The sequence below is a fragment of the Carex rostrata genome, chromosome 11 (genome assembly GCF_964058835.1).
Source record: "Carex rostrata chromosome 11, lpCarRost1.2, whole genome shotgun sequence".
Taxonomy (NCBI): domain Eukaryota; kingdom Viridiplantae; phylum Streptophyta; class Magnoliopsida; order Poales; family Cyperaceae; genus Carex; species Carex rostrata.
This window is the reverse complement of record NC_135928.1, coordinates 10210491-10222071: the sequence shown is the minus strand read 5'-3', so window position 1 is coordinate 10222071 and position 11581 is coordinate 10210491. Positions and strand designations below refer to the sequence as shown.

General features: G+C 33.9%; 1 protein-coding gene across 3 annotated transcripts; it reads right to left on the bottom strand.

Moving 5' to 3' along the window:
• Nucleotides 1-289: 289 nt before the first annotated feature.
• Nucleotides 290-7994, bottom strand: LOC144561508 (putative inactive beta-glucosidase 14). Of its 3 annotated transcripts, XM_078310473.1 has the most exons (11): nucleotides 7745-7994; nucleotides 7504-7570; nucleotides 3312-3370; nucleotides 2986-3061; nucleotides 2756-2918; nucleotides 2155-2407; nucleotides 1785-1900; nucleotides 1220-1469; nucleotides 1028-1130; nucleotides 804-912; nucleotides 290-693 (listed from the first exon to the last, which is right to left on the bottom strand). In XM_078310473.1, the coding sequence occupies exons 1-11, from the start codon at nucleotides 7868-7870 to the stop codon at nucleotides 483-485; spliced, it is 1533 nt and encodes a 510-aa protein (XP_078166599.1). In that variant the 5' UTR covers nucleotides 7871-7994; the 3' UTR covers nucleotides 290-482. The 3 variants fall into 3 exon arrangements, with proteins under 3 accessions (XP_078166599.1, XP_078166601.1, XP_078166600.1); XM_078310475.1 differs by lacking the exon at nucleotides 7504-7570 and having other exon boundaries at nucleotides 7745-7889; XM_078310474.1 differs by lacking the exons at nucleotides 7504-7570; nucleotides 7745-7994 and adding an exon at nucleotides 3886-4106.
• Between the last annotated feature and the right edge of the window lie 3587 nt (nucleotides 7995-11581).

Below are 11581 nucleotides of genomic sequence, written 5' to 3'. Positions count from 1 at the left end.
TTATACATGTATAGTACATGAGTATTTAAAACCACCTATGAAGATTTTTTTAAATTGAATTGCATGCTGCATATATATGATAAAAGTGTTGAAATTGCTGTTTTTGGTAAAAGAAAAAAAAATATTAAATAGGTCAATTAGTCAAATAATTAGATGAATGTATTTGGAATTTCTAGATAGATTAATTGTTTATGTTTCAAGGGTCATGTTGGGGAGTGCAATTCATGCACTTGGTATTTGTGTTGTGTTTAATTATATTTATGTTTTTGATTTGTAAAAGATCACCACATGACCTATAAATAGGAAATATGTCATTTGTAAGAGTATCTCAACATAATAAAAAAAAATTTCTGCATAAGAGTTATATATTCTCTTTTCTATTTCTCTCTTTCACTAAATATAAAATATAAAACAAAATAACAAAAGGCCATGAATAGGCCAACAAAAAGAATTGCATGCTACAATATAATATACTTCAAATTTCAATAATCAAATTTCAACTCGGTACCCACATTCTTTTCAATTTTAGATCCCTTTAGAAAGTTGCTGTACCATTTAGCTGACAATCGAGGCGTTCTCTCTTGTGTCTTGTAATCCACATGATAAAGCCCAAATCTCAAAGTATAACCAAAAGCCCATTCAAAATTGTCAATGAGGGACCAAACAAAATAGCCCCTTACATCAGCTCCTTTTCTACAAGAAAAATAAGGTAGCATTGTATGTGCATTTCTTAGGAGCATTTTTAATTTCTGGTAATTACTTATCATAGAAAAAAAAGATGGTGTATAATATCTGTAATTTACCTTATAGCTGAGTTCAAGTAGGTGAGGTAGTCATGTATGAAGTTTACTCTTTCGATATCATTAGCGAAATCTTCGGCTGTCATGCTGCTATTGCTTGCTTGTGAGAAACCTGAATAGTAGTTTCAAAGTTTCAAATTAATTTTCAATCACTACCACTCAATTGAGGTGCATATAATAAAATTATGGTTACAGTTCTATCCTCTTTTTGCAATATGAAAATTTACCATTTTCGGTTATATACATCGGGGTGTTGTTGTATCTTTCCTTCATATGCATCACCACCTTTTCAATACCCCATGGTACCGAATAAAAATTCGGCAGTCCCGTCTGCAAAACTTATGGAAATTAATTTCATCCCTTAATTAAGTTCTAAAATTGTACGAAGGAAAAATCTTATGTTGAATTTATTCTCATACTGGTATTCCAATGAAATTTCCGTTGCGCTCTTCAGTTGTTCTTACAAGGGCATTTCCGTCATAAGTGTCTATTGGGCATGAAGAATGAATACAATCTTTTACATATTGGGCTGTATATTGATTGATGCCAATAAAGTCTAATTTGGTTTTCAAGAGGTTTTTCTCTTCTGATGTGAATGTCGGTAAATTTGGGCCTAAGATCTTGCGCATTTCTGAAGGATAATCTCCGAAGAATATTGGATCCAGGAACCTTCACGTTTGCAAAATGGGAACTGAATTATAATTTCGCATAAGCTAAACTGTACCTGTCAAGAAAGCTTAGCTTGATATTGAAGTGTGTGGCTAAGTCTGACCTGATCTCTGTCATACACTCATACTTAATCTAAGTTATGTAAATTAGCCTCAATCAAGATTACATTTAGCCGTAACTTCAATCCAATTTAGTTTCGTTCATCCTAACAAAACTTAATGATGGTACATGGTGGTTTGCTTACAGTAATGATGCAAAGTTAACAATATCTTAAACAACACCAAATGAATACAATCTCAAAAGCAAAAACCATACCAGTGATGATCAAAAGCCGATGCCCGTTTAACTGCCAAAGTATCGGCGATTGTGTTCCTCAGTGGCTCATACCATTTAGCAGCAATTACTATTCCAATAGTACCACCTTGTTTTGCCTAATAAGAATAGCAAAGATAGTACAAAAAATGCCCATTTAAACTGGAGTCAGAATTGGAATTCTAGAAAGTCTAATGCATGTTTGGTCATTTTCAGTACCCATTTATATAGGTTGTGTTTTGCATGGTCTTTTATTTACAAATTATGAGCTCTGTACTATACACATACCGGTATATTATTTCTCATGTATTTCTAAAAACATCCCTAAACTACACACTTTTCAGCGGACAACATCCAAATAATTAGCAATTACCTGATAAGATCTTCTGTAGATGTCAACTGCAGTTGCATGAGAAAGAATGACATTGTGAGCCGCAGTGTATGGCTCCGTGGAAGAGTTGCCATAGGTACAGTTCCCGAAAGGTAGTGAACAGCGGCCAGGTGGATATAACCCACTCATATAACAAAATTTTGTATACAGATTTGGCTCATTGAATGTTGTCCAGTATTTAACTCTATCTCCAAATGCCTTGAAGCATACCTCTGCAAAGTACCCAAAATCTTTCCTGCAACAATTGTGTTTTAATTTCAGAGTCAGTCCACTCTAAAATAAAAATTTATAAGGATTACTAATTTTGAGACCAGCAAATATATACTGTCTCTGGCATCAGCGGGTAGTAAAACTCATGCCTGATTTGTTCACAGAACCCATAATTTCATGAGAGAATAAAACTAGGAAAAATAATTGAGAATCTTTTTTTGGAGTTGTTAGCACTAATATGATATAGAGACCAGTATGGTTCTTAACAAATTGGACATTGTTAATTTGAAGAACTCCATAAATTTTTTTAACATATTATAAACTCACCAGTATTGACCAAATCAAAGTTTAATGAAAAAATAGATAACCGTACCTTATATCAGAACTTAGCCATGCACCGTATTGATCTAGCAATTCTTGTGGAATATCAAAATGATTTATTGTCACAAATGGTTCTATCCCTTTGTCTAAAATAGCATTAATAACCTTGTTGTAGAATGATATACCCTCCAGATTCACATCTCCGAAGCATCCCTCTAGAAAAGAGAAATTATTATAAGAGACACAAATTGTTTATTTCAAGAGAAAGCATTCAGAACTCACTTGGTAGGATTCTTGACCATGAAATGGAGAACCGGTATGAGTTGACCCCTAGCTTCTCCATTAGTTCAATATCTTTCTGTAATTATATAAGTTTTGGGATAAAAATAAACTTTTATAGCATGATAAGTTTATTTTTGCGTGATTGATTATCAAAATTTTGGCATTGGTTAGTTCTTTTCAACACTAGGTATTTGTATAGATACCTGACCTCACTGGTAAGATAAGGTACAATAATACAAGCATGTTAACACATGATTGATTTATTGGTCTTCTTAGTGTTTCTTAAACAAATACTAATAAATTAGAAGATTATAAGTTTACTTTACCATGTACATGTGATAATGGTCATCAGCAATGTCACCATTATCTCCATCCTTAATCTTCCCTGAAACATGACATCAAAATTTTAAGCTGATCAGTAGTGATAAAAAAATCTATTTTCACCAAATATACTGACATGGTAATTGTAGAATTTATCTGCTTGTACTTTTTGGAATTGGGGTGAAGTATGTTTACGGGTGAAAACGGAGCCAATACAGAGCAGATAGTGGTAAAATCATATCCATATCCTTTTTTCATTTTCTGGATACGGAACGGAGTGGATATCAGACGGATACAGATACGGGTCCGGATCAGATCGGATATTTATGAAAATAATATAAAAAATAATTAAAAACATTATAGTTCATAATATTTATCTAATTATAACGTTGAATACATAAATTTTTCATAATATATATTAAAATATATGATATAATGGTTCCAGAAATCGGCCAATTCAACTCGGAATCGGACCTGACCGGGCCGAGTTTTACCCGATTCTCGCGCCTGTGCCAGTTTCTCGGAAAAACTCGGATGAACAGTGCCGAGTCAGCCGAGTTTTGTCCGATTCTCACTAACCTGTGCAAGTTTTGTCCGATTCTCGTAGGCTGAGTTGTGCTGAGGAGAAGAGAAGAGGTCGGCCGGCTGAGGAGAAGAGAAGAGAAGAGATCGGCCGGCTGTGTCACGCAGGGAAACAAGCTGAGTCGCGCAGGGGTCAGTGCTGAGGAGAAGAGAAATCTCCATTGTCGCGCAGAGGTTAGTGCTGAGCTGAGTCGGAAGGGAAGAGAGAGTCGCGATGGGGGCATTGATTTTTGAGTCGGAAGTGAAGACAGAAATGAAGACAGAAAGAGAGAGGGGTTTTATTCAACTTGGCCCCTGGATGGCGGAGAAATTGCAACAAAAGAGATGGATGAAAGACAGGGACCTTTTTGCTTAGGGAATGGAGCTTTTTATTTTTGAGTAGTTAGCTTGTAGTGACTGCTTAATTTAGGAACTTACATGTCCGCAGTTAATCTAGACTTTTATTTTCAATTACTGCTTTTTAAGTAGGGATCGACTAACAGTCCCCTATCTGTCCCCCACACTAAAAGACAAAAAAAATAGTTAAAACGTGCTAACTACCACCAAAGAGCAAGATTAATGTTATTTTATTAATAGTCAAAACGTATAGTATTCATACATACGAATTTATAGTATTCATACTTATTATCAGAACCATTCGTCATATGTAAACACAAGCTGGAGGGGACCAGTAACGACCAGGGGACCACTGACGTCTTGTGACGGCCTGGATTGGGGACCGCAATCGTCTGAAAGCGACATTTGCCAAGATTGGGGACCACTACAGCGAATCTATATATTATTCATATCTAAATAAAGAAGTATTCATATCTAAACAAATGAAGTATTCATACTGACGATTACGAAGTATTCATACATGTTTGAAATAATTTATACAATTCAAAATTCAAAGTCAGATTCATCTCTCTCACCCCACCTCTTCCAAGAAGTATTCATACTGACGATTACGAAGTATTCATACATGTTCGAAATAATTTATACAATTCAAAATTCATTATCAAATTCATCTCTCTCACCCACCTCTTCCAAGAAGTATTCATATATAACATGAAGTATGCATATCTAACAAATGAAGTATTCATATCTAACTAATGAAGTACTCAATATCTAACAAATGAAATATTATTATATATAACTATTCATATCTAACAAATGAAGTATTCACACATGACACTAGCAATATTCATATCTGACACTAATAATATTCACACCTGCCCAGATTGGGACCAAGAAATATTCTCAACAGACTAGTATGCATATCTAAAACAATGAAGTATTTATATCTAACTAAAGAATTATTCATACTGACGATTACGAAGTATTCATACATGTTCGAAATAATTTATACAATTCAAAATTCAAAGTCAGATTCATCTCTCTCATCCCACCTCTTTCAAGAAGTATTCATATGTAACATGAAGTATGCATATCTAACAACTGAAGTATTCATATCTAACTAATAAAGTATTCATATGTTGCACTGTGACAACCTTCGCTGGGCTAGCATGGACCCCCTCCAATGGTGCACCACGCTCTCCTCGCCAAATCTCGACGGTGCACCACTCTCTCCTCGCTGGATCTCGACCGTGCACCAGGCTCTCCTCGTCGAATCTCGACGGTGCACCATGCTCTCCACGCCGGATCTCGACGGTGCACCACGCTCTACTCGCCGAATCTCGACGGTGCACCACGCTCCCCTCGTCGGATCTCAACCGCCATCACAACCATCGGCGTGGGTAGCTGGTGGCGAGCAGTAGAGGAGAAGAACATAGTGGGTTTTGAGTTGTGTTGAATTTTTTTTTTTTTTTTTTTTTAAGAGAAGATTGAAGAGGGTAGATTTTGACCATGTAGGGGAACAAAAAAGGAAAGTTGTTAGAGGGACAGATAGGGGACAGATTCAAGGGGGACAACATCTTTACTCTTTTAAGTATTGTAATTTGTTTATCATGTAAATCCTTTATTACTTCAATCAAAGCACCTACGGGTTTTTTTTCTTATTTTTTGGCTACAAAATAAGGTTTCTGTCAAAAATACCCGAGTTACCGATCCAATTCTTCTGATTCCGGCCGATTCATCCGATTCTAACTCGGTGGCCAAAAATCCAATTCCGATTCCGATTTCCAGAACCATGTGATATATCTACTATTCGGAGACATATAATTAAAATATAAAACCATATCAGTATCCTTATCCACACAGATATTCGGATATCTGATATTCACATCTAAGTTTTCGAATATGTATCCATATCCGTCTCATAAAATTTAGTTTACAAGTACATATTTATATAGAGACCATATTGAACGGTCTGAATTGATCGTTAGAACTTTCAAATCAAAGATTTGAATCCATATTGTAGACCAATATGCGCTATGCATACTACCATAGCCTCACTCTTTTATGTTTTCTCGTATATGCGCTATGCATACTACCATAGCCTCACTCTTTTATGTTTTCTCGTAATGTAAAGGATGCATTTTTTTTTCTTTAATTCCTTTGTACACTTCAAAGCCACTGTCAAGCTTTTATTACCAAAAAAAAAAAAAAACCCAGAGAGAGATAACTAACAGTGGAATGATAAAAGTTTTTGTCATAAAATAGAGTAGTAGGTATAATAAATTGAGGAGGGATCAGCTGACATCTTTTTTTGGAGACATCGGATGACACTGTGCGTTTTCAAAGTTCAAACAGTCGATTTAAATCATTCAATTTGATGGATATGTTAAAATGTTCTTGCAGATCAAATTTTATATTTTTCTGAATTTTTTTACTATTTATTAAAATAGGTAAAAAAATTCAACGATCTGAATATAATGATTTTGTTAAATGCTTAATAAATAGTAAAAAAAATTCCAAAAAATATAAAATTTGATCTGCAAGCACATTTTAACATATCCATTATGTTGAACGGTTTGTATCGACTGTTTAGACTTTAAAAACTTTGAAAATGCACGATGTTATCCGATGTCACCAAAAAAGAGTGTTATCCGATCCCTCTAATAAATTTTCAAGAAACAAGTCATTATCCCTTATGAAAATGACCCTTATGGTAAGCAATCATTCTCCATTTCAGATTTTTTTTTTTGCACATGTGGCTCTGTAAACCATCAATAGCAAACTGTTATTTCCAAATTAATAGGAAACCAGTTATTTCAGGTACAGAGCCACGTGTGCAAAAAAAAAAAATCTGAAATGGAGAATGATTGCTTACCACTTGGAGATAAGGGTCATTTTCATAAGTGTCTACTCTGTTTTTTCTCCATTTCAGATAAAAAAAACCCATGCTTTGGATTGCTAAGAGTCAATAACTTGATCCCTCCTCATATTTTAATATATATATTATATAAAAAACAATTTCACCATTATAATAAGATAAATATTATGAACTTCTGTAATATTTTATATTATTTTAATAAATATCCGATCTAGTTCGTATCCGTATCTGTATCCGACTGATATCCAATCCATATCGGTATCCGAAAAACATAAAAAGGGATATGGATATGATTTTATCACTATCCGCTCCGTATCCGCTCCATTTCACTCCTGACCTTTATCAATTTTTTTGGTTTCGCGTGTTCAGAGAGACATGTGGATGAAGTCCAGAAAAGTTACCTTGAATATGAGTGAAAACATCCCAATTGCTGAGACCTTTATTTCCTTCCAAGTATGCTCCTTCAATCTAGTAAAATTTCAGAATGGAATTAAAAAACCTAAGAGCTATCTTTACTTTCTCAAATGATTTATGAGTTCAATTATAATCTCATCACAAAAGTACCCAGATTTGATGAAATGCGCAAATTTAATGATACCAGGCAAATATTGGGATTAAGTTAGATGTGAAAAAAAAGGGTACCTGATAGGAAGAAGTACCAGTTCCAAAGAGAAAGGATGATTTGAATTGGCTTCTATGGAGGCAACAGACATTAGAGACAAAGAATTGCAAACAGAGAACAAAAATCAAGCCATTTCTCAAATCCATCCTTCTATGCTCCCTCTCTCTCTCTCTCTCAAAACCTTGGCATCCACTACCAGCTTACCAATAAGTGACTCTCTCTCTCTCCAGGCTCAACTCTGCTTCCAATGCGCTTTGTCCTTTAATGGGTATAGTACTAAAATTAGAAAGCCCAATCGAGTAAACCGGATTAGGCTTCTCTCTGTTTTCGGATTTAATTCGAAGGTCCCATGATGGGGATGTTAGTGATCAGTAGTGGGTAATGCTGTTGTGATAATTTACATTTTTTTCCCTCTAAAATTAATATTATTCGTACTCTACTGGTTAAGATTAACAGCTAATATGCATGTTACCTGGGAGTAGGTGTTGGAAAAATATTAACTAACCAATTAGTTTTTAAATCTGAAATCTGATTAATAAAATAAGGAAGCAGCTAACAGTTCCCCAAAAATCTCCGGACTAATTCTGTAAACATCAATACTAAATCCTGTAAACATCACTACTAAATTCTGTAAACTAATTCAATAAATCCTGTCAACATAAAACTTTTAATTATGTGTGGTCCCCAATAACTTTCACTTTAACTACCACTTTAACCACCACTTTAACCACTTTAACTACTTTGATTAGGACCACATTTAAACGTTTGACCAGGACCACATCTAGAAGATCTCTAACAGCTTTTTAAAACTAAAAACTAACCATGACTACATTAAACTTTGTAAACAAAAATATGTAAAAAATATTTGAGTTTTTTTTTCAAAACTATATTTTTGAACTTTTTATTCGGAATTTTTATTTTCCAAAAAAAAATTCCGAAATTTTTTTTTTCAAATTTTTTTTCCAAATTTTTTTTTTCCAAATTTTTTTTTCAAATTTTATTTTCAAATTTTTTTTAAAATTTTTTTAAAAAATTTTTTTTTAAAATTTTTTTGAATTTTTTTTTCAAACTTTTTCTTCAAAACTTTTTTCAAACTTTTTTCAAAATTTTTGTGTCACTTTCTACTACTTTTAATTATTTTGAATTTTGTAAACCTTACTACATAACTCTGTAAATAGTTTCGTTTAATCCTATAAATCAGTAAAAAAAAAAAAAAAATCAATTTTTAAAATTTTTCAATATTTTATTTTATTTTTTAAATTTTATTTTTTTAAAATGTAAAAAAGAATTCGAAAGTTTTTTTTTTCCAAATCTCCTTCTAAATACACATAGTATCATGTAAACATACACATATTATCTTGTGAACATACACATATTATCATGTCAACATACACATATTATCCTGTGAACATACACATATTATCATGTGAACATACACATAGTATCCTGTGAACATACACATAGTATCCTGTGAACATACACATATTATCCTGTAAACATACACATATTATTCTGTAAACATACATATTATAGTTGAAATTATGACAGTTGAAAGCGCGTCAGAACTGAGCTAAAAAGGGAAGGCTTTTATACACGGAGATTTTCGGAGGAATGTAGCCCGGGGGACGTTACCTTTCAAAGATCCCCCAACTCCAGTCCTCCAAAAATCCCCCAGATATTTTCAAAGATCATGTAAACTAATGGAGCAAATTCAGTAAACTTCAATACTAAATCCTGTAAACTAATTCAACGAATTCTGCAAACAAAATTTTTTTTCAAATTTTTTTTAAAAAACTTTTCTTCTAAATTTTTTTTGTCAAATCTCCTTCTAGATACTACTTTTAATTATTTTAAATTCTATAAACCTTACTATATAACTTTGTAAATAGTTCCGTTTAATCCTATAAACCGGTAAAAAAAAAATTAATTTTTACATTTTTTCAATATTTTTTTTTTAAATGTATAAAGGAATTCAATTTTTTTTTTTTTTTTGAAATCTCCTTCTAGATACTACTGCTAATTACCAATAGATAACATAAATATTTTTCATCAAACATAACATTTCATACAAATCAAAGCAATAATGAAGAAATATAACATAACACTACTTATAAAACATAAATGTTTTCAAATTTTCTCCCTCTTTAATTCTAAGATGGAGTGACCGATGAAGGTGACACAATTCCGCCCCTCTGGCATCAACACCATCACCTCCAAATAGCCATCAAGAAATTATGTAAACATAATACATGAATTATATTAAGTACATAAATATTTTTCACCAAACATAACATTTCATACAAATCAAAGCAATAATGAAGAAGTATAACATAACACTACTTATAACACAAATGTTTTCAAATTTTCTCCCTCTTTGATTCTAAGATGGAGTGACCGATGAAGGTGACACAATTCCGCCCCTCTGGCATCAACACCATCACCTCCAAATAGCCATCAAGAAATTATGTAAACATAATACATGAATTATATTAAGTACAAGGATCTTGTTGAGATTTGTATGTTTATGCATTTATAGAAGTTATAGGGACCTTTTGGTAAGAAAAGAAATACAGAATATTGTAAGGACTTGAATGTAAGATTGGTGCATATATATGCCCAATGTGAACAATGAAGAAATACAATTTATTTTACTCTGAAATTTCCACTTGGTATCAAGAGTTCGGTTAGGGTTTCTGGCCGTCTTTTTTTTCTCTACCGTTTTTACTGTAGCTGTTGCTACAGAACCGATCCGCCAAGCAAGCAAGGAGCTCCGCCCCGCCAGTCAGCCGGCGACGACCGCCTGAGCTCCGCCGTTCTTGGAGGCGGGTCGCCTGACCCCGTTGAGTGATGGCTGCGATGCTCCGTTCCTGACTGGCCAGCCTTACTGTTTTGTCGTTTTTTTTCTTTCTTTTGGTTGATCCATTAGCCAGATGGAGTATGGCTCATATCGCTGCTTTGTCGTTGTTTTTTTTAAGTTAGATCTGTTACTGTTCCTAAATTGGGTTAAGAGGGGGAGATGTGGATCTAAATTGGGTCGAGAACTCGATTTAGAAAAAGTGATTCGGACTTAGAACAATACGTGAGGCGTACATCTAAGTCCGATCGATGATGTCGGGAAAGGAAAAGGAGAAGGATGGTGAGTGTAGGTGGTATTGGTTGCCCAATTATTGAGAATTCGGCTGTAATTGAGCCAGAAAATGAGGATTCGGCTGTGGTCGAGCCGAGAATTGAGAGGAATGAGTCCGAAGGTGGTAGAACTCAGGCTCAGGGGGAGTCGAGATACCGTGAAGTGTATGTTAGGAGAACAAAGCAGAATGAGGGAGCTGTGCCTACAGTATCACCTATGCCAAGTCCCTTGTCCCTGCCTACTCCGACTCTTGAGACACTTTCACCATCCACCTCAGACCTAGAATACACAGGTGATATGATTCCTCTCTCTACTCCTCCCACTCCCTTACCGGTAAGGCGGACTAATTCTTCAATTGATTAAAATAAATAGTAACCGAAGAATGGTAACATAAAGGTCATGCACAGCTCAAATACCACATATATTTGATTCGATCTTTTGTGGCAATGGAATAGAGAGCTTTCGTATGGAAATATACATGTGTTTCACATGTATGTTTGATTCACATATAGCTCCATAATTCATAAAATTAAAACCATTAATATTAAAATAAATATTATTTAAATTTTGAGTTTTAAAATAAATTTCTAACAGTAGGGGTGCAAACGGGTCGGATATTATCCGATAGTATCTAAAAATTAGATACATATATTCTACATCCGAATATTTGTGCGGATACGGATACAAATACGTATTTGAATAATTATAATAATAATAAGTATCTAACTCA